Source organism: Plectropomus leopardus, chromosome 1, assembly GCF_008729295.1.
Source record: "Plectropomus leopardus isolate mb chromosome 1, YSFRI_Pleo_2.0, whole genome shotgun sequence".
Lineage (NCBI taxonomy): Eukaryota > Metazoa > Chordata > Actinopteri > Perciformes > Serranidae > Plectropomus > Plectropomus leopardus.
In genome coordinates, this window is record NC_056463.1 from 1,848,408 (window position 1) to 1,872,647 (window position 24,240).

The 24,240-nt window shown below is 37.1% G+C and overlaps 1 protein-coding gene across 1 annotated transcript in view; it reads right to left on the reverse strand.

Moving 5' to 3' along the window:
- Window positions 1-20,851, reverse strand: part of lrrk1 (leucine-rich repeat kinase 1) — an 80,039-nt gene extending 59,188 nt beyond the window's left edge. The window contains 10 exon segments of the mRNA XM_042490273.1: window positions 907-1,044; window positions 1,959-2,122; window positions 3,572-3,699; window positions 5,018-5,244; window positions 5,334-5,470; window positions 6,473-6,652; window positions 7,661-7,832; window positions 10,767-10,957; window positions 18,450-18,583; window positions 20,735-20,851. Coding sequence (XP_042346207.1) covers window positions 907-1,044; window positions 1,959-2,122; window positions 3,572-3,699; window positions 5,018-5,244; window positions 5,334-5,470; window positions 6,473-6,652; window positions 7,661-7,832; window positions 10,767-10,957; window positions 18,450-18,519 — 1,407 coding nt within the window. The 5' untranslated portion in view covers window positions 18,520-18,583; window positions 20,735-20,851.
- Between the last annotated feature and the right edge of the window lie 3,389 nt (window positions 20,852-24,240).

The following is a 24,240-nucleotide window of genomic DNA, read 5'->3' on the forward strand; positions in this document are numbered from 1 at the left end:
GTTTTCCTCTTATTCTTTCTTCTTTGTTGGTTTATTTTTATTTAAAACAAAGTCTGATTCTTAAGAAAGAAACATGCTGTTATTATAGATTGTTAGTCAAATAAATTACATCCATATTTTATCACTTAATATAGCTCATGCAGAACTATAAACATGGAGCACAAAAACCAAACACTAAAGACTCGAGCATGACTCCATGTCTGTTCTCACATAACTGAATGACCTGCTGTCCATTTGGGCTTTTGGCCTGATGCAAGAAGATTTTTGTTTCCTACAGGATTCTCGTGGATCCTGAAAAAAGTCCTAAAAGGCATTGAAATAGTTAATCTTAAAAAAAATGGCCTTAATTGGTATTAAAATGTTGTGTTATGGAAAGAAAGATTAAATAATTTTTGTTTTCTAGTGTTGCATTGTAAATTATAAAAAAAAGGTAATATTTAAAAAAAAATTAAATTAAAATAAAAAAAAAAAAATGTATATAAAAAAGAAAAACTGTGTGTGAGCAGAAAGTCCCACGCAGCAGCAACAAGAGTAACCTCTGCGAATATTCAAAAACAAAACAGCCTGAAAGTTGTAAGGGGGCTGAACAAAAACAAGAAGACACCCAAAATAAATCTGTCTCTCAGTTGGTAATAATGGCTGGTTTGTGTCATGTGATTTCCTTTTAAGCGTACTCTTTTTTTTTCTAAAAATGACCATTATTTTAAAAAGATTTCTGCATCTGACCTGTAAACTCCCTTCTGGTGCTTTTGTGACCCAAACTCAACCACACAGCAGCAGCGCCATCTGCAGGCTACATAACAGATCACACACACAGGAGTCTGACTGCATTCACTTTAATATTCTTTATGCATCTTTTTCTGTTCTAATAGTTGCAAATTCAGCACATATAACAACAGTTCTTACCTCCAGCTCAAAGATGTATGAGGGCAGCTCCTTCAGGCTGTTGTCAGAAAAGTCCACCTCCTGCAGCTGAGTCCTCCAGAAGATGGAGATGGTGTTCGGAAGACTCTCGATCACGTTGGAGGAAGCTTTGCATTGTTTCTGCACCACAGGAAGAGGAAGAAGAATATGTGTTATTAACATAATCAGTCAATGAAGAAAAAAGGTTACGCCTGCACACCTACTCTAAAGCATACACGTTTTATCAGAGAGACAACATTTTGATCCCACTTGGATCTTCGTCAGGCCAAATATGTTTGAAAAGATAGAAACACACCTATAAAATATATATATATATATATATAATATATATATATATATATATATATAATGCACACCAATAAGCTGACGGGCAGGTGTGGTTGCAGGTGTGGTTAACCATCTGAGAGCCATTCAGTTAAACTGACAAACAATTTAAATAGATTACATAGGAAATACATTAAATGCATAGACAAAAAAGTGATGTCAAGCCATATTACAGAAACATCAAGTCTATCTTAGTGGATGAAAAAACATTATATCAAAAATCTTAATATCACCATACATCTTTTTTTTTGTCAAAAACCTTAATAATAAAATTATCATAAGTCAACATCACCTACATTCAAAATTGTATTAAATCAGGTTGAAGGGAGAAAACTCCAATATTAACAACAAACTTCTACAAAGAGGAACATATCTAGTTCGAATTTAGGAAAAATGTTCTAGTTCAGGTTCCAATAAAGAAAAAAGGGGGAAGGCATACATCCACAGAGGAGTAAAAATCTCAATGTGGAGAGACACACTTATTATATTAACAAAATCACTTTGTTATATTAATAAGTTTGCACTTTTAGTGTATCAAAGTCCCCAAAAAAATACAATGAAACACAGAAAAAGCCCTCAAGAAAACCATAATAATTTGATTTAGAGCAAATGTTGTGTTAATTATTTTGGGATTGAGGCACATTTCAGCTCTTACAGTTGGCAGATACATCAAATCATCATATAAACCAAACAGGTTTGTGGATTCTTACCAGCGGACAGGCCCAGGGGTCGGGGAAGGAGCTCAGTGAGTTCCTGCACACGTTGAGGACGCTCAGGGATTTCAAACAGTGCATGACCGATGTGGGCAGACCGGTCAGACTGTTATCAGACACATCCAGCTCCTCCAGCTTACGGAGGCCGATCCAGTTAGTAGCTGAGAGGATGGAGATAAAGAATAAAGTAAAGGAATAGTTAACCTCCCGTGCACTCCTGCAACTATCAGTGCACATAATAACAAGAAGTGGCGAAAGGATGCAGCCTTGCAGAAAAATGACCATTTACAAAGACTGAACAGCACGTTTATCAACAGTTGATGTTTTAAAATATGCTTTATAAAATAAATTCATATAAATGTGGATTTTACCCTGAATTACTTTACAAATGTTTCGAAATGATAAAGTGTTGAAATGGCAGTAATAACCCACGTGTATTCATTATCAACATGCACAGGCTGTGAGCAGCTACAGGTGTTTACATTTATCAAAAACATTTTCACAACCAGAAACAAGGAGTCTGTTATGCAGCTTTAGGCTTTCATTTCAACATTTAAGGGGGAAAATATATGAAATTTTAATCACCAAACACTTTTTTCCTGCCTTCTGGTAATTTCTTCTGGACAAAAATGTCTTTCTACATCAATTTATGATCAAAATGTCTTTAATTTTTTGTCAGAATTAAAGCCCTCTGCTTATTTCAGAGGACTTTTTTATTTGGCAGGGCAGCAATTAGCAGTAATATTGTACTTATTTATATTTTATACTAATGCACTTTTTCCCTGCCCTTGTTTTTTGTTTCATGACTGTTTTTTATGTGTACATGTACGTGTACGTGTACGTGTGTGTGTGTTGAAAATAAAGGCTTCTTATCTTATATTTAGTGCATATGCTCCTAATATTGAGGGGGACATGTCCCCTGAATCCCCCCCAAATCTACGCCTGTGAAAACAGCTGTCAATCATCTTAGTTACTGCCTTTGAACTGTGGCTCTTCACTGTTGCTTAAGTCTGGGGGTTAACCCTTTGAAACCTGCATCGACATCAGTTTTCTTGTGCCACGTTCTTTCACCAGCATTTAAACCTTTGAAACCTGAGCAAATTGGTTTGATTTCTTTACAAAACTTCAGATAAACAGCTGTAAGCAGCTTGGCAAATTGCAAGATAAAGTAAAAGTGACAAGAAAATGACTTAAAAATTAGCCTAAAAAGGGTACAAAACCCACCAAATGTTGAGTTCTAAATATACATTTTAGATTATGTTACAGAAAATAAAACACACACACACACACACATATATTTTTTTTCTTTTAATTTTCTTTTTTTTTGGTGCTTAAGTTACTTAAGTTACTTCTTGTAACTTTTTACACAGATCTTTTGGGCCATTTCTTTGAGCTGTCTCATTGCCTTCTTCACATGTTTTTGAAAGAAATAAAGCCAGTTGTTCAGGTTTAAAAGGGTTAATGTCACTCTTGCAGCTCTTGGGCTTTTTCAAAAAATAACCTCGACGTGCAGGTGACGAAAATTGCGATTATACATTCTTTTAAATCTTTATTCAAATATTCCTCCTGCATACACGCAGCGGTGATGTAGATTCAGAGTTAGGACCTACTGTCGGGGATGTCGAACAGGACGGCGAGCTGGTTCTTAGCAGCACAGATTCTCTGGATGTGGGTCAGATGGAGAAGTCCGGGCGGTAAACTGGTGAGCTGGTTCTGAGACAGATTTATCTGCTGTAACCTGAAGCACAGGAAGCAGACGGAGGCTGAGAGGTTCATCTTTATGACACGAGCAGCTACACTCGGGTCATTTAATCAGTGTTTGACATGCGCTTGTAAAAGCCGTCCATGAGAGAATAATTAAACATTTGGAGAAATTAGCTTGTTTGCCATTTTAGCCAAAGGCAGAGGAGAGGATCAATATTTGTTTAATCTGTTTGTGTCCACAGAATTAACTGCAGGACATGTTCAGCCTAGATTAACACAAAGACTGACAGCAAGAGGGAAGCTATTTATTCACACTGCATTATCTGGATGTGACACATGCAGAAACAGAAAATAAGACTATGTGGTTTTTAGGAGCATTCTGAGTCAATAACAACTGGGTCAGTATCTGGAGTCCTGGTCCTCATAGTGGGTGATTTGGTAATTCACTTTGGGAGTTTTATTTGATTTTATAGAAATAGACAGATGACTGTTCATTATACAATTATGCCCACTTTCCTCTACCCACTCAAGCCTGTCCTCCACAGAAAATACTATAATAAATAATAATGATAATAATGATAATAAATAATAAATAATAATGATAAGAATAAGAATAAGAATAAAGAAGAAGAAGAAGAAGAAGAAGAAGAAGAAGAAGAAGAAGAAGAAGAAGAATATAGCCACCATGATATGCTTAGATTTAGGATTTAAATATAGTGATTAGTTATTTACTAAAAAAAAAAAAACGTCCAGAAATCTTTTTATAATTGTAATGATTTTATATTTAAATTATGTTACAAAATATTTAATAAAATGTAAAAAATAAAGAGATAGATTTTTATTTTCAGCACTTTTAAGGAATAATAATAATAATAATAGTAATTATTATTATTATTATTATTATTATTATTATTATTATTATTATTATTATTATTATTATTGTTATTATTGTTGTTGTTGTTGTTATTGTTGTTATTATTTAACATTCATGATTAAGAGACAAAATAACCAGATTATTATGTTAATTTATGTTTATTATGCTAATAAAATATTTAGATTGTTTTTTTTTTTGTTTATTTTAAAGCAATTTTCTTGTAACGTTTCTCTACTATTTGATGCTCATTTTTGGGCCATGTCTAATAATAATAATAATAATTCTTATTCTACTTAATTTCATTATTACTATTAAATATCCATGCATAAGAGACTAAATTAACACATTAAAGAAGAAAAAAAACATATATAATGAAAAGAAGGGGAAAAGTGTTCTCAGAGATTTAAATTCAGTTATTGTACTGTTTGCAGTTGTAGAAGAAGTTTGGGTTTTTTTTAAATTCTGGTGCTGTGTGTACCTGGTGCAGATGACCTCCTGGGAGCTGGGAGCAGCCGGCAGCTCTTTCAGCAGATTGTTGGAGAGATCCAGAGTCTGCAGGTGCAGGAGACCCCAGGGCACCACGGAGGGCAGAGCTGCCAGGCTGTTAGAGGACAGATCCAGGTCGGTGATACGAGACGAGACGTCCATGAACCAGTCCAGCTCCAACCAGGGCAGCTGCAGACCGCTCCAACACACAGAGACACTCTGCACACACACACACACACACAGCATGATGTCAGGAGGATGGCTGAGAGCTGCCTGACCAGTACAACTAAAGCATTATGAACTCAGACCTTCTCTCCCTCTGTGTTGGATTTTTCCTGCAGTTTGAGTCTGAGGAGGTGTTTGCTGAAGGCTGGATGGTCCATCAGCGTGTACGAGGAGAACCCCGCTCCGTTCTGCAGCAGGAAGCAAGCGATCTCCTCATTACCTGCGACACAAAACACAATGGTCACCTCATGTTCACAGCACCAGAAGTGGACACTGTTAACTAAACATCTGTCACATCTCCAACACCTCTGCAACTTCACAGCTTTGTCACACACGCTTTCGTCTTGCAGGGGTTCAGCATTTGTCGAAATTATGTCTTGAGGTTACAGTGCAGCTACACACACACACACACACACACACTTTAGTCTGTGTGTGTAGCGCCCCATGATTGAGCTGTGATTGGTCAGCCAGAGAAGGATCAGGATTACAGGGCAGATTTATGCTGCTGCTGCTGCTACCATCTGCTGTTTGAAACTGTGCAACAATTAAGAAGCCCAACAGTAATAATGTTAAATTAATCAAGGTGTGCGATGGTGCATAAAATAACAGTCACTGCAAATAATAGAGAGAAGCTGCTGCAACCGACAGGCTATCATAGTGATTAATGAAGCAAACTGAGTATGGAAATGTTTGTTAAAACTCTGAAACCTGGGAAGAAGGCAAAGAGCAACTTCAGAAGAAAAAAAAAAAAGCAAAAAAAAAATTATTATAAAACTGCAAAAACATTACCTGAAAATTAGTTTTTTTAAAAAAAGAAAAAGCAAACAAGCAAATGACGTGGAAAAGGTTCATTAAAATGATTATTCTGTAACATAATTTTAAATATGTCATTATGATAATTATAAATGTAGTTTTTCCCTAGACATTTTGCCCTAGCCTTTAAAAAAAATCATCTTCTAAATCTACTAATTTTGGGCAATTTGTGCTACATTTCTGACCAAGTCGCTTACTACCTTTTTCCTCATGTATCTGAAAGAAAACCTTCCAATCTGCTTGTGATTCATAGGTTTAAATACTTGTGAGAGGCAGGACAAGATAAATGATGTCGCTGCAGGTTTCAGAAGGTTAAGGCTGACAGTCTGGTGTTATTTTTAGGATTTTGTACGAGTTTGCTGTGATAGTACAGATGATATGTGGAGCGTACTATCGTGTGTCTCCCTACCTGCTCGTGCAGCGGCGTACAGCGGGAGCCCCGTGATGACGGCAAACTCATCGCTATGGATGGCGCAGTCTTTGGCGTCAGCCTCGTAGCCGTGGACCAGCAGCCGGACCACGTCCAGGTGGCCCTGCTGACAGGATGTAGCCAACATCCAGTTCAGCAGGTCTCTCCTCAGACACGGACCTGAAAGAAAGCCGGAGATGCAACAACAGACAAGCAAAGTCAGTCATTTCTCTTAATTAACAACCACACAGACTGAACTGCAGAGCTTAAGCGATATTTTCATTAAGGATTAAGGAAGCATGTTCAAAACATTAGCAGCTTTATTTCTATTGCAGCCACCACACTGGCCATCATTATTTCCTATCCAAGGTGACGTAGGCAGGAAAGACAAGCCCCGTATACGTCAGGTATGAGGGATTTCTGGGAGCTGACAGTCCACGATTTCACAGAGGAATTGTGGATTCAAAACTTCCCGATGACCCGCTCAGCTTTCTCAGAGTTATGTGATGCAATAACACCTCTTGCAGCTCCTGCAGCATCATCTTTTTATTGATTTATTTTTAGATATATACATATTTTTTTTTTCTAGACTGTTGAGTTGGTGGCACCTTGTAACTTTTGTTTTACTTTATCTTATTATTTATCTTATCTTATCTTATCTTATGAGGGAGCCAGTTCATCCATAGCATCATGTGACCTATAATAGTATTTCCAGTTTTGTGAAATATGGCTTTTTCAAATCACCTAAATACCACCTCATGGGCGTAATAAAGGGGAGTTTTTCCAAAATTGCCTTTTTCCATCAGGCGATGTTATATTTGCAGTTTCAGCTTGGACAGTTTGAGGGTTAATGGAAACCAACACCAGGGAGGACAGTCCAAAAACACACTTCTCTTTATCAACAACCACACAGACTGCCCTGCAGGGTCCTTTAGTCCAGGAACAGATCTGACTGAGAACATTCAAAGTTCTCAACAATTCAGCTCAACTGCTTCAAAAAAAAAAACTAAATATGTCAATACAGCGCTGGCTCCCCCAACAAGCTCAGAACACGTTAATGACACCATGTTGGAGCCTTAATTAAAAGGAAATAAAATGATGGTGTGCCCCGTCTTTAATTACTGTGGGTGAAAATTAAGTAAATACATTATTTTATTGACAAAACAAAAGGCTCTCCCTTCCTCCTACCAGGTATAGAATCGAGCAGCTGTTTGACGAGGCTGGCGTGGCCGTAGTAAGCTGCCAGGATGGCCGGGTTACTGTTGGACAGATCCTGGGGAACAGTGATTCGGGCTTCTTTCAGGAGGTAACACACACTCTGCAGGTCACCGTGCTGAGTGGCCACACACAGGAGACGAACCTGGAACAACACACACACACACACACACACACACACACACAAATTAACACACACATTGTACGCTACATTTTTTACATTTACACACACACAAGGATCACCAATTAAAATGATTAAATAAAAAAAGTGCAAATAAAGTGTCAACATGGGAGGGACGTTTACTTTGTAAAACCTCAGGGAGTTATTTTTATTTTTTTAAATTTTTTATTTAAATTTTCACTGAATTTTTTTTTTTTTTTCAACTTGCTGGGAATTTGCTGAACATGATGTTGAAAGTTTTGTTTTTGATTAAACATTTACTAAAGGCAAGTTTAGTGTTGGAGTTGTTGTTATACTCCAAATTATAAATATTGGCAGAGAGATTTTCATTTCTGCTGTAAATACATATCGGTTCCAAATGTCGGTTATCGGCCTCATTAAGTACTAATAATCGCACCTCAGAGTTAAGGCTAAATGAAAAGAGCTTCACAGCTGAATAAAACACATTTCTCACAGCTGAAATCTACAACAAAAAAATAGGACTGATGTGGTTCCTCACAGAAACCAGCTCACAGAAGACTGGTTTTTCAGGTTCCATGTTTCTAAAAAAAAGTCGCCCTTTATCAAACACACTATAAAATACACCTGGTGTCACAGTTCTGTGTCTCGACTAGTTTACGGGAAATAGAAAACCTAGCAACATGGTGCTTTTAAATATTTTGGCATATTTGTGTCTGATGAATGCCACTTTGAGTCATCATGGACTGCTGTTTAATATGAAAAAAGGTGTGAGAATATCACTTTTCTTAACATTTCGTGGGTTTCTATTGTGTATTTATTAGTCTGAAAAAGCTGATATTGAGTAATGCACTCCCCCTCAGGGGTGGGATGGGGGGTGTGAGCGCCGCACACTTGTACCGTCATATACCGTATACCCCGGTGAAATTTCAGGAAGGTATGAAGGCCTGAAATTTTACATATCACCGAGCCGACACAGAACGTGTTAACAGGCTGCACGGAGCAGAGCCTTCTGCTGAATTCTGACATTTGCATGTTAATATGTTCACAATAACGATGCAAACATGCTGATGTTCAGCAGGTATAATGTTCACCATGTTCACCATCCACCATGTTCAACTACAAACCCTTAAATCTCCCAAAACGCACTATAAGGCGCACCACCGCTGCTCAAAGCATCTTTTCTTAAAAAAATATAAAATCAATCAAGTCTGTGCCTTCTGTGTGCATTGAGCACTGTGATTGGCTGTTAAACACAATGATGTCACTGCTGAAATAAGAAAGTACTCTTTCTTTCGCAGCCACACATACAAATTAAACCGACGCCGTAAAAAACTGAATCAAACGCCACTATTGGACACATAAAATTCTGACATGATGACGGTGCTAGATGAAAAGTCAGAGGATCAGCAAAGTTATAACAATTCATCCTGAGAAGAACACGAAGTCTGAACCGCATTTCATCACAATCCATCCAACAGATGCTGAGATATTTCAGTCTGAACAAACCGACGCAGCCAGTGTGACTTAAAACAGCAAACGCAACAAAGAACCTGAAAACATGTTTGACATCTCACAATCACAAATGACATAAATGATTCATGCTATGCAAAATTTTCAAACGCTTAATCTGTGTGTTTTCTCACAGAGGAAACCAATATCAACCCATGCATGCAGAAACGGTACCAGCCGAAATTGTTACAGAGGCAGAAGTGGGCCAGATCTCTGCAGACGGCTGAGAAGGACTCATTCCCAAACAAAAAACAAGAGTATGACACGCCGCCTCCTCCTCCTCCTCCTCCTCCTCCTCCTCATAACCAAACACAGAACACCAGAGCGCTGCACCACTGCAGGCAGCGCTCTGCATATCTGAATAATGCAACTACAACACAGGACATGGGAGGAAAAGACAAGGAAAAATATATATGACAAAGGCTGTCAAAATAATGCAACAAAATAATCAAGATAAACAAATTTTCAAGAGTAAAAAACAAATGAGAAAGTGAACTTAAATGCAATATTTCATTATCAGACTGGGGAACAACAACAAGCTCGAAATACTGGTGAGAATACTCATGTGAGATTTTGATTAGATATTTCAAAACACCACAGAGAAGTAGAACAGAAGAATAAAGTAAAATTAAAGATAAATCAAACTCTTGAAAGCAGATTACAGTCATGTATACTGGTCATGTAATGTTAGAAATGTGTTGTGGGAAAATTCAGTAACAAATATCACTAAAAATCTTTGACACTTTCATTAGCAAAAACCCACCGTGTTTACTTCTGAGGAAAATACCACAAAAAATTGAGCAGAAAACTCCTAGTTGTTTTTAATGATAAGGGTAGCAATAATTAAACAAAATAACAAGAAATTTGTTAAAAATGACTATGAATAATCATAAATGGAGAAATCTTGTGAATGAAATATATGAAAAAGGGATATATATATTTATTTCTTTTTTTAAAATGCTAATTAAAAAAAGAAAAATATGGAGACCTCTTATACACTCAAATTTATTCTTATTTTTTCTCTTTTTTTCTTTTTTTAGATAGCATACAATAATCTTATATTAATGTAATTTAACATGTAATTTCATTTCGTTTCCAAGTGAGTGTAAGTTTGAATCTTGTGCTTTCAGTTTTGGTTAAATTCCGATCATGGACTGTATCTTCAAGTTTTCAGTGTCTGATGCTGAACGTCACTAGATTTTAGGTACCACAGAAACACACTACGGATACATGCAGTCATACGAGCGTCACAGGAGCTTTCTCGTTTCCACAGAGGTGTTCGTTCCCACTCTGACTCACTGCAGTACAGCATGTAATCAAGGGAAACTTAGTGTGACCCAAATTCCCACCACAGCTCAGCTAGCAGTGCAGCTGGTGTGACTGTGATGTGTCCTGTAATGTGTGTATATGAAATTATAGAGTGCTCACCCCGTCGATGCGGGGCATCCCTGCGCTGCACTCCACGCAGCAGGCTTGCTGGATCAGCTCTCTGGCAGTCGCTCCCTCTCCGTCTTCATACGCTGCACGGATGTTCTCCAGAGTCGGAGAGGGAACCAGACCGGAGCCGGGCCCCGGTGCCTCCAATAACGACGCCTTGGCTCCCATTTCCTCCCCAGGGCCTGAGGACAGACAGAGGGACACACGCAGAGGGTCATACGGAAAGCTAAAAGAAGTATTTTTTTTTTAATACTCGATAGGGGCAAAGTTGCTTCATTTCGACGTCCCAAATGTCAGTTTCACTTCATTTTTGATTAATTGCCCAGCACTATACACATGGACGAATGTGAAAAGGAATTTAAAAATAAAAATAGAAATATAAAAAAAAAAGAAAGAATGAAAAAAAAAAAAATAAAAAAGGAAAATTAGGCTTTGATATTTCATCCCTGGTGTAATAATACTAACAATTAATATTTGCAGAATTTATTCTCAATTACTTTTACTTCTTTTAAAGAAGGCCCATCTATTTTGAAGCTGCTTTTTGTTCTTGATTCTTGCTGAAAGGAGTATTTGTGAGGAGGATTATACTGCGATTTGTGGCAGCGTGCTGCAGGTTGAACACATTTTTTACTGTAGTCCTGTTAGCAGCACAAACCAAAAACTAGGTCACCTTATTACAGCAGCCTCTATGATGACGGGGTGAGAAAACCTCCCGTTCCTTTGATGATGCTGCAAGATCATTACCAGGCGAAACACAGGGACTCCACGTCAACACCAAGCAGGTTTTCAAATTACAGAACCTCAAACGTAACTTTAATGTCAGGAGTGTTTTTTAAAACAGTGATTTATCGATTCTGAATGTCGGCATCAGTCTCAGTGTTATGGTTTACCGCAGTGATTCTGCTGCCCTCCGCTACTAACCAAGAAGAGAAAAGTTGTCATTGTCATGTTATTAGCCTTGTTATGTTAATCTTAAAACGTCAGAAAAGAGCACTTAGGATAAAACATAAAGCCGGCTTTTTTTAGAATGAATGAATGAATGAATGAATGAATGAATGAGTGAATGAATGAGTGAATGCTTTTATGTTAGTGTCATGCCACCTACTGGCATATATGGGATTATACGACACCTTTGCAACAAGATGCACAACAGTTCATAGTACATGTTTCATTGCATGAAGATAGCTTCTGGTATTGCTGGCAAAAAATCATAATTACAGCTGAACAGATACAAAATTTTACAAAGAAAAGAAGAGATTTTTTAAAATGATAATGATAAATAATAATAATGATAATAAATAAGTAAATAAAAATAAAATAATAATACAAAAAAAAAATAATAATACAATAACAATAATAATAATAATAATAATAATAATAATAATAATAGCGAATCCTACACCTTAGAATTTGTAGACATTATATAAAAACAATGGAAATACTTTTTAGAGTTGTACACAAAAGCCTTTCGGTATGTATTCAATTGTCTTTTTTTATTAAGAGAAGGACATTATAATTTAAAAGTGTTGGTAATTTTAAAACCACAAAGTGAGAACAAATGTTAAATATAGATTTATTTCAGTTTTGGGAGTCAAATCATGGACTGAGCTGAAATTGTGTTGCTCTCTCTGAAGTTTTGAAAAAGCCTTACAATGCTAAACGATTGAAAATTACAAACTGATCATAATGTAAAATAATTTAGGTATAACCACAGTGTTAAATAGAGTATGGCAGTTTTAGAGTATAAAAAGTTTTGTTTATAAATCATTTATTTTGTCTCTTTAATGTTGCTGTTGTTGTTATTTTGGGTTTTCCTTTGGTTGAATTTAGTATCGCACAGAATAAGCCTAAAACTGACAGTAATTGCTGGTTGACTCTCTCAGATATATTCTTGTACTTGTAAATACATGACTTGGTGAATCTTGGCTTCACTTTGAGTCATACTGGTTATTCGTTATTCGTTTAACAGCAAACCTTCTGTTTCCTGTTTGAGCCGCGTTCGCCTGCTTCCTGCAGCCCGGCAGCTTTCCTATGAATAATTAAGACAGAGAGAGTCTGACTGGGCTGCTGAGGCTATATGAGAAATCCTGAGGGAGTGAAACCATTAGACACAAACCCAGCGTCAATACTCGGCTATCACAGCCTCACACGACCTGTCTGGGAACGCTAAAACAGGACCTTGAGAGGAACGAGGCTGCCAACAGCTCTTTCAGTGTGGTTGAGTTCAGAGGGAACATTCACTCCTGACCTTTGCTGCATGTACAGACAACAGCGGAGACTAAAGATCAGAGTGATCGGCAGAGGATGAGACTATAAGGAGCTGAGGAGGAGGAGGAGGAGGAGGAGGAGGAGGAGGCTGGAGCATCATCAGTTCATAGGATCATGTTACAGACAGCAAAAAGACATAAAAACCTGCAGAGGAGGCCCAGTACACCAGTGACGGATGCACCAATACAACCTTTTCTCTCCCAGTTTAGACACCTCAGTTCTGCTGAATATCTGCGGATACAAAGTATAATGTTATACGAACGCTCTCTTTTTCCGTAAATTTAAAATCTGAACACCGAGGCCATGACACATAAAACTAAATTTAGTGAAAACAGTTAAGTTTATTTTAATGGAAAACGGATCTTCCACTACGTTTTGACCTCCCATCTATACGCAATAAAGTTTACGTCACCAGAAAGGAATTTCTTTTTTATTAATTTTTTTATCTGTGGATGCAGCTCTGCTCGTTGTTTCGTGTTCTCGGCTTGTGACGAAAGGTGACCGCGGCTTTGCTGTCAGAGACCTCAAACTGTGGAGCACTTTGCCTGCTGAGGTCAGACTCACTACTTCATTAGTATCTTTACAATCCCTTCTCAAGACTTTCTATTATAAGCATTTATGAATATTTAATATGTGGCAGTTGCTTGGTTTTATCATCCCTTCGTGGCCATTGTACACTACTTTTTTTCCCAGTATTAACATATGATCACTGTGTGGTTTGCATTCTATGTTATTATTATTATTTTTTTTAAGTTTTTTATCATTTTTCGTTTTCTGAGGCAGCTGTATGGATACTTATTTGCATGATATTATTGTTGTTGAGTTGGATTATTGCGCTCCTTCAGTGGCTATGTCAGGCGCTAAATTTAAAGTTGTCTGTTGTATTTCTATTGTCTGATTTCTTGTTGTTGTATGTTAGCCATGGCGGCATATGAGTTTCCCCCTTTGGGGATGTTTCGCTATTTTAAATAAAGCTCTAAAGTAATCTAACTCACCAGTGCATATTGAGTCTAAAGCCTCATTCCCACTGCAAAAAATATCCGCTAACACCCGCTAACATCTGGCTTTTTAATGTAATGGGAATGCGTACGATCGGCATTCACACCCGGGTCAAATGACTCTGCAGTAGACACGGGTTTTTATCCCCTTCAGCACAGATCAACAGTGACGGGAACACAAGACCCCGGTGAACACGGTAATTTCAGTTTCTTAACTGGCAAGATGCAATGACGAGCTGACAATTACCCTCTGTCTCCTCCTAAGCAGCTAAAACACCGATCCAAATTAGTCTGCCTCGAGTTTGAAAGAGAGACTGAATAATTAAGAGTGATATAAAGAGAAGAAATGACCGAAAAGTTTACAAAAACCTCTGTTCCTGCTGCTGTCTACTGTTTACCTGTTCTCCTGCCTGTCCGTGACATCACATGGACACACCAACAAAACAACACACACACTCACACACACACATATATAAAAACTGACAGAAAGGCAGACTCATGTGCTGCAGCGCTGTGTTCACAGGCAATAGGTATGCAGTCTATCGCCTATATTTAGCAGGTTTACCAGTGTTTAAAAATCCCTTGTGCACACACTAATTTTGGTGGGAAAGGTGAATAGAATAGTCAATACACATAATTTGAAACTTCCTGGATCTTGTTGTTTATAGTTCGACATGCATCACCAAAAAGTACCTGTCGGACTAGCCATCAGAGTCAAACAGTGCTTCCTTCTTCCACTGTAACCTGCAACTATTTTCTTGTGTTGATCTTTCGCACGATGAAGACAACAGACGTGTAAAAAACAGGACACGCAAATTATTCCAAGAAACATACATGACGGGGTCCTTAGTATAAAGTCTGTCTTGTAAGAAGTCCTTGGCTAAGAAAAAGGATTCGAAGCACTGGTCTATAAATGATGAATACATTTGAATGTGATGACAAATAAATGCACAATTCCTTCAAGAAATTTAGCACTGAGGGCACCCACCATCAAAATCAGGTATTAAGGAACTCGCTTTACAACAAGACTGGTTTGTGTCTGTCAAATACAACCGTCCTGCTGTAAAGTCTACTTTAATGATAAATATTTTGTTGAATTTTTGTTGACACTCTCATAAAGATGTTAATTGATTTAAATATCAGCTATAGTCAGTGAAAGCACTGGATGCTATTGAGAGGTGTTTCGAATTTTCTGCCCCACTAATGTGTGCATGTGAATGGAAACGGCCAAAAATTAGAAACACCTTCTCCACTTTAACATTTGAAAAATGTAATTTCGACAATGTCAGCAAATACTGAGCATTAGGAGCTGTGAGAAGACGTGTGTTATGGTGGAGCTGTTATAATGTACTGCATTATACAGACGTGTACCTAATAAAGTGGCCATTGACTGTATATTAAAGCTCTGCCTCTCTCTCTCTCACTCCATATTGCCCGTCATTCTCCTTCAAATAAAAGCAAAAATGCCTGAAAAAAATAAGCTTTAAAGAAAAAGCAGGAATGAATCCAGCTTCAAGGATTACTGAGCTTTAAAGGAGTTTAAGGAGCTGCTAAACCACCTAATAGAATTTCCCTCAGAGACCTTTAGCTCTCCTCAACTCCCCGAATGCTGATTCACGTTTCTATTTCGAAGGGAAAAGGCAGTATTTTACAAAATGAGCATCAAACATAAATCCATGAGAGCTGCTTATCAGTGTCAGTGTGAAGCTTTCAGGGGATTTTCCACCTCGATAACCAAACATTCGCCGACTGTTTCACTTTCTCTCTGCTGGACCACAAGAAGGAAGCAGCTTCACATGAGGAAAAGATTTTCACATTTCCTTAAGTCTAACACATCATGCGTTATCATACAGGTTTGTGAAACACAATTCCAAGACTTTTCCAAAACTTCCAGGGTATATTAAGTTTTCCAAAACTTTTCCATGGCTACAAATATTGCTTTTTGCAAATTGCATGACTTTTCCAGGTTTTCCATGACTGTACGAACTCTGAGTACAGTCATGGAAAACCGTTGCCAAATTACATAAAATCATTATGGAGCATGAAGAGCAAAATTCATGCCCACAGCAGTGGAAGCACTACTCTGATCATGAATAAATTCAGATTTTTTCCCTTTAAAATGTGACTTTTATACCAGAAGCTGCTGAAATTCATCTGAAGCAACATTCAGACCTCGTCCTGCTAAAATCCTCCATTAAAACCCAGAGTAATCCATCCATGCAGAGTACCTGAGAGAGATGCATTCAGAGACATCAGAATCAGGTTCATGCACGTTCATGCTGCAGGAATGAGCGCTACAGAAGTCATCAGATCCATCACAGACCTGCAGACCACACTGAGACCTGATCTGCTGTCAGCACACTGATCGGAGCTGAGCGCAGAGCAGCTTTACGGCTCAGTCAGCCCGACATGTGCAGCATATAAACAAGCCTCCGTCAGCGCTGAGCTCCGTCGTCTTCTCCTCCGTCTCACTAACCTGCTCATATCGAAGCAGCGTGTCCTCCTCGTCCTCCTCCTGCCTCTGTCACATCTAAAGCTGAGCGCTTTCTTTTCATGGCTTCCCTTCGCGGTTTCTACCCAGCTGTGATGCTCTGCCTCCTCTGTAACCCTGCGACGGGCTGATCAGGGTGGGAGGACGGGGGAGGCAGGGAGGGAGAGGTATGGAGCAGGAGGAGGGAGCGGGGGAATGATGCTCCTTTGTTTAAGAGCCACGCCAGCCTCCCGGCTTCCTGTATGTGTCTCCCTCTCTCTGTCTCTGCTCTGATTCACTGTAATCCCTCACTGACGGTCCAACCTTCAACAGCACTCACCTCCGAGCCCACCGCGTCCCACAGAGCATCCGGATCTCTGAAACATCAACTGTAGAGAGGTACGGATCCTTCATTTTTACTGATACTGACGTCTTTATCCATACTTTTCTATTATTTGGTGGTAGGATGAGGCGAAAATACATTTTAACCCTTTGAAACCTGAGCAAATTGGCTTAATTTGTTTTCAAAAGAATGAGAGGAAGAAGATGGGGAGCAACTTAGCAAAAAACCAAGAAAGAAAATTACCTGAAGTTAGGCAACAAAAAAGAAAAGTAAAAAACAAAAATGAAAATGACCTAAGAAAGTGCTCAACATATATATATGTGTATATATATATATATATATGTGATATATATATATTTTATATAATATATATATATATTACACACACATTTACAGAAGCAAACTGCACACTGACTATCCCAAATTGAAAATGTGTCTTTGACAAATGGGAGTTTGGTGCTAAGATTGGCGATTAAAGCTGCACAACTGCACAACGGGTCAAATATGTGTTAACTTTTTGACAAATGAGCAAATTGGTTTGATTTTTTTGCAAAAACATGGGGAGAAGGCACTGATGATTAACCTAATACACACATGGCCGAAAATAGCAAGAACTTTAATTTACAAGAAAATAAGCAGAAAATGAGCAAAAAAGCAAAAACCTAAACAATAAGGAAAGGAAAGAAAAAAACAAAAGCATGCAAGAAATGAACTCAGAAAAAGTGCAAAAAAAATTTTTAAAAATGTATGTATATCTTTTTTTTTCTGTTACATAATTGTAAATATATAATTATAATATTTTTTATAATATATTTTCAGTTGGTAGAGTGCACGCCCCGCATTCAGAGTCTATGTGTCCTCAGCGCAGCGGCCCCGGGTTCGAGTCCAACCAGCCGCACTTTGCTGCATGTAATCCACATTCTCGCACTTTCAAATAAAGGCCAGAAACGCTCAAAAAATATATATCTTAAAAAAAATAATAACTCCCTCCACCCTTTTTTTAAACAAATTTTAAGGTCATTTTTGTCATTGCCTTTTACTAATTTCTTGCAATTTGTGGGACATTTCCTGCCATTTTGCTCATTGCCTTTTTCCCGCATGTTTCTGAAAGAACTTAAACCAATCTGCTCGGCTTTTAAAGGGGCCTCAAGCAGAGACGTCAACCAGCACAGAGACGTGTCCTCGCCTCTGACGTAGACAGGAAGTTAAAATATAACAGCAGGTCACAGCAGCTTCCTTTCTGATGCTGACAAAGGTGGACAGTCAACCTGCTATAATCTGATCTTCTGCAGTTTATCACCTCCTGCTGTCACTCTGCCATCATTCAGCACGCTGCTGATCTGCAGTCTGCTGTAATCTGCTGCTCCACACGCCTCGAGTGCTCTGAAGTCTGGAAAGCTCTCTTGGTCTGGTTGATACGTGCAGTTAGACAGTAAAAGATAAAGCTTGCGGTTCTTAAAGTATCACACTTTCAGTTCTCTTTTTGCTAAATTTAAGCAGCGCTGCCTCCACACATCACAACATTTCAGTTTGCAGTGAGACTCTTTGTGAAACCGCCGCAGACAGAAAACAAAGCCATGAGGACGATAACTCACTGTGTCGTGGCTCCATGCTGCTGGGAGTGTCTCCAGAGTCCTGGGGGACGCCCACTGACCAGTAGGACATTCCTACTGGAGGGACCGGTTAGTCGCTATCAGAGCGGAGAGGAGGCCTGGATTCAGCGGTCGCCCTGCACAAACACAAAGCAGCAATGATGAGGAAAAACACAGCCACGTCAAAACATTTTCCAACTGTGAAAAAGACACAAAAAACCCATTTAAAACCTGGAGCAACATCACTTTTCCTGTGCTGTTTTCAAACACGCGTTACACATATTTAAACCTTCAAACCCAGAGCAAATATGCTCAGTTTCTGATTTTTAAAAACAGACTTTTTTTTTTAAATAAATGTGACCTTTTTTTCCTTTAAATATTTTCAGCTATTTTAAAAAAACAACAACAAAAATCAACAAGAAAATGAAAAAAAATCTTTTAGCCCCTGCTTAGATTAACAGAGAGATTTTTTATAGAAGACATGGCATGTTTTCTTACAAACAAAAAATGGCCTTTTCTTTTTCTTCAAAATTTGTGGTGAAACATTTTGGCTTTTTTTCCTTTAAAAAATAGCCTTTTTTAAAAGGCCTTTTTAAAAAAGGCGAGAGTAAGGGAAAAACTATATTTATTATTATCATGGCTAACTATTAAAAATAATGTTACAGAATTATTATATTTTCAAGCACTTTTGTCAGGTCATTTCCTTATTTTTTTGTATTTTATGGGGTTTTTTTTGTTTTTTTTTTAGTTTTTGTTTGTTTCTTTGTTTGACTTATTTTCAGGTAATCGGGTAGCATGCGGGTGCATTTTTATTAATTTCTTGCTCATTTGTGGTTTTTTTTCCACTGCTTATTACCTTCCTCCTATGTTAAGAAATTGAGAAAGGGGTTAAATGTTATTTTAGGGTACAAAGGGTTAAATGTAATGACTAATTTTACCTTAAGTGTTTTGAAAGCATGAGGAGTTTTGCTGGTATTTTACTGGATTGCTATGATCCTACATAAATGTAAATGTAAAAAATGTAAAGCAAGAAATATTCTGATTCATAGATATAGACAGAATTAAATATATTTGCATTTTTGTTACATTTGCCTTAATTTAATTGATATGTAAAATTTAATTTAACAATTTAAAAACGATTAGATTTCTTATTTATTCTTCAATATTATATATTTTAAGTCATCCTAAATTTGATTTATTTTTAAATATTTTTTTTTATGTAACCTCAAAAAAGTTAATAAGGGTAACAAAACAAAACAAAAAATTATGATGTAGCTGATTTCTTTCAAAACATTAGAAGGCAACAAGCAACAAGAAAATTACCTTTAAATAAACTATAAATAAATAAACACATCAATCAATTAATAAATGGAAAAATATAAAAATAATAATGCTAAAAAGTACATGTTTTTCCTTTTTTCTGTAACATAATTTTAAATCTAATTAAGAGAATCATAAATGTAGTTTTCTGGATATTTTTCCCTCAGTTTTTTTTTTTTTTTTTAAATATCTGACCTCGAATGACTTTAAAATAATTTCCTTGTCACTTGTTACTTTTTTCTTTTTTTTTTTGACAGTTTGCGGGACATTTCTTTTCAAATTGCCCATTGTGTTATTTTCTCCTGGTTTTCAAAAAAAAAAAAAAAAAACATTTTCTCAGGTTTCAGGGGTTTAAATGCCAGGGAAAGGTGTCTGCATGCAGCACAAGAAAACTAATACTTCATCCAGGTGTTGATGTGTTAAACACACACCCCCTTTATCTGACTTTCATCTTCACACACACACAAGGAGGTGTGTGAAGTGTGCCCACATCAGGAGGAGGCATGAGTGCACAGTGACTGTGGAGAAGCCCATATTTAAAGAAGCTGAGGTCACTGAGACAACTCCTTTGGGTGGTTCCACTTCATGCAAAACTCCATTCATTTATAAGACTAAAACAGCAGGCTGGTGAATGGACTTTTGCGTGCATACAGCGGCCTGAAACACTTTCTAAAATTGAGATATTTTCAAAATCAGTGCCCCTCATAATCCCGAATTATACAGTACATCATAAGATTATGGAACATATATTTAATTACATTTCATGGCGCACGCTACTCAGAAATGAGCACATTTTGTGTTAAATTGGCAGATTTTTAAACGCAGTTCGGTTTGTTTTTCCCTCCAGTGACCAGGATGCGCGAACCAGCTCTGCTGAAGCTAAACCCGACCACTTGTTGCGCCGACAGAAGCGGTTTAAACTCCGGACACAAACTTTTATGACCCCCGGTGATTGTAAACTGACTCACCACATGTCGGAGGAGTTCACGGAGCATCACGAGACGGTTTTACGGCTTCACGGCTTCACGTAGGCGGCAGAAGCTGCACAGATTTCTGTCTGACATCGACGGCTGCCTGGACTTCCTGATTCCACGATGCAAACTTTCCAATCCACGCACGCGCCGTCAAGTCAAACCATTGGATGTGGATCAAGGAGCCATTTCCGGCGGGGATTTTCAAAATTATGCTTCACCGCCCTTTCGATTAAACAAAACCAGGTAAGAGTTTCAAAATAAAAGCAGCAACAAGGAAAGATTGTTTAAGATAAGATAAAATAAGATAAAATAATCCTTTATTGATCCCCAGAGGGGAAATTTAAGTTTTGCCACAGTACAGGGTAAAGGGTAAAGGTCAAGTAGAATAACATACAATAGATAAGAATGACATATAATAGCTAAAGATCAATATACTGCACAAAAAATACAAATCTAGTAAAAAGCGGAGCTACAAAAAATAGGGAAATAAATATTAAAGTGCAAGAGTCTGTATTGACAGTGTTGGGGGGGATATCAGGGCAGTGCACTTAAAAAAAACAGCAAGATTATTTCATATAAATAGGTGAAATGATGGGTATTTTAGTGAATCACAAAATAAGATGAAACAAGAAATCCTAGTCAACATTCTTTACTGGATCTTAAGCATTTTTCTAAGGGCAGCAAATTCAAATTAAAGTCATTCCCCTGCTCTTTTCTTTTCTGTCATCCAGGAAGTACACATTTTAACCAAAGCTATACAAGTCTATGCACAACAGAGAATTAGTAGCATTCACTGTAAAATAAGAAACCAAAGTATACACGACTCCTGAACTCTCCATATTTCCATCTCCATAGTTTTCAACACGCTTATGTACTTCAACAGCATAACTGAATTTCAAAAATTCAGCTTTTAGCTTTGGTAGGCTACCTTTCAGCAGCCCCATCTAAACATCCTATATGAAACATTTTGGGGCATTTCTAAGCAGACATAAAAAAAAATATATTTATTATTCCAGGCTTTCTTGAAAAAACAGACCACAGGTGCAAAGAATAACAAACAAAGTGCATTTGATTTTCTTTATTCAGAATTTCTATTTAAATACAAAACTAATGTGAGAAAAATGCAGAGACAGACTTTATTTCATGTGTGATAATAAAAACTCATGTTGGTTAAAAAATAAAATAAAATAAGAAAGTTGAGACTATCGTTACAGTACTAAAATATTACTGGCAAGGTAAATATTACCTTAACAGGGACAGGAAACAGAGTTCCCTCCAACATGTGAAAGGGAAGACGCACATTCGTATTGATCACACCAGCTTCCAATCAGCGCAAAAAGTATCTGCAAACATCATCTACTCAACAGGTGCAAAGATAAACAGCAGTCGTTTCTCCCCACATCGTCCCATGCAGGAAGATTTGACGAGATTTTAATGGAATTCACATGAAAAAAATCCTATTATTGTCGATTAGTCACTGTGTGTTTTGCACCGCTCTGCTTCATCATTATTAGGATCATTATAACTACACGAGTATTTTGATGGACGTCCAAAACAGTCAATGTGAAACAAAACATCTTCTCATCAATCTATTATTGGTGTATTAAAACTGTTTGGGGGGCGACAGGGACACTAAAATTTTCCAGCACAAAGAAACACTGATTAAATTCTCGAAGGTGAGTTGTGGGTCAATGGTTAAAAATTTTATTTTTGACCTTGAAATGATAGTTTGATGATTTAAAAAACAAAAACAGCTTTCTTGAGAAATTTTCTTGTACTTTTTACTACTTTCTTACCCATTTTTCTAATTTCTTCTTTTATTGCTTGTTACTTTCTTCCCATCACATTTTAAATACTTATAAAAGTTAAAAAATAAAATGTGCAGTATTGGGTTTTTTGTCTGCTGCAGCTGTTGAGTAAAAGTCTGTCTTTATCCTGCAGCATGTCATAGCGAAGGTGAATAAACGCTGACTCTCTCTGGACTCTGATACACGCTGGTGTGGACTAGCCGATATTTTAACTCTAATCTCAGCATCGTGACTGAAGACACAGAGGGAGAGTGTGTGCTGTGATGTGATGAACCGCTTCTTCTCACAGGGTTTGACTCAGTTTGATGGTCACCGCTTTCACCTCCGAGTACTCAGCCAGCGCGTACTCTCCTCTGAGGGGACAGAGACGACACAGGAGACACGTTACAGGACGCACGGTGGACAATAAAGATGAAGAAATATGAAGAAACAGAGTTCTCACAGCTCTCGTCCGTTCCCCGACATCTTAAAGCCTCCGAAGGGCGTCTGGCAATGAAGGGCGTTGTAACAGTTAACCCTTAAAGAGAGAGCAACAGATTCATTTTATGTGTTTTATTTGTTCTCTGTTAAGTTAACAAATACATAACTATTTTAACTCTTAGGGCCCGCTTACACACTCGTATCGCTCTGCACGCTTTTGAAAAACAAGCTTTATAAAAAATATTATACATTCATATTATTTTCTACTTTGATTGGGTTTATTTTTGAACCAACATCAGTCTTAATCATTAATATCAAATATTCATTTATTTTCTGAATTTTAATTCTTCAAATGCCAGTTTTTTGTCATGATGCCGCAATGTTTTTAAGATGAAAAAAAGCACAAAAATGAATAAATATACAACATGCTCAGCAGATTAAAAAAAATAAATGATCACAGTTTAGGATATGTCGATGTCTAGCAGCAACATTGATTTTATACACTATGATTTTTTGCGCAGTGTCAAAGACTCACACTCATACTGCTCTGCACATAAAATATGCTTTTAAAAATCAGGCTATAAAAATAATTACACATTAATATGACTTATGAATCATTAATTTTAAGAATTTTAACCTTGTCGATGTCAGGTTTTTGTCAGGATGCCACTGTGTTCTTGGATGACAAAAAACAAATAACAAATAATAAAATAATTCCTTCTTTGTGTTAGTCAGTAACAGATAAGAAATAGATAAGTAAAATAATCTGTATATTTAAATTTAAATATATATATATATATATATATATATATATATATATATATATATATATATAAAATTATTTTCAATCTACCACATGCTAGTGGTAATAGTAGTAGTAGTCGTAGCAAGTATTTATATATATATACACACACACACACATACATACATATATGTATACTAATTAGCATGTAGTATATTGAAAGTACTTCCTTTTCTGTGTTTAAATATTTTTTTGTGGTTAAATTCAATATATATATATATATATAGATTGATAGATAGATAATTTAATTTTATGGTATTACATACAATTAGACTGATGTAGTTATAGTACACAATGACATCATCAAACTTTTTTGCACCCCCCCCAATGGCGATGACCCATCCATACTGCACCACTTCAGAAACGTTGACACAATACGTAAAAAACGCACAAATGTAACGCATTCATGGTTTGCAGAGCAGCAGAATGAGAACATTTTTCTCAAGAAACTGGAATAAATAAATAAAAAC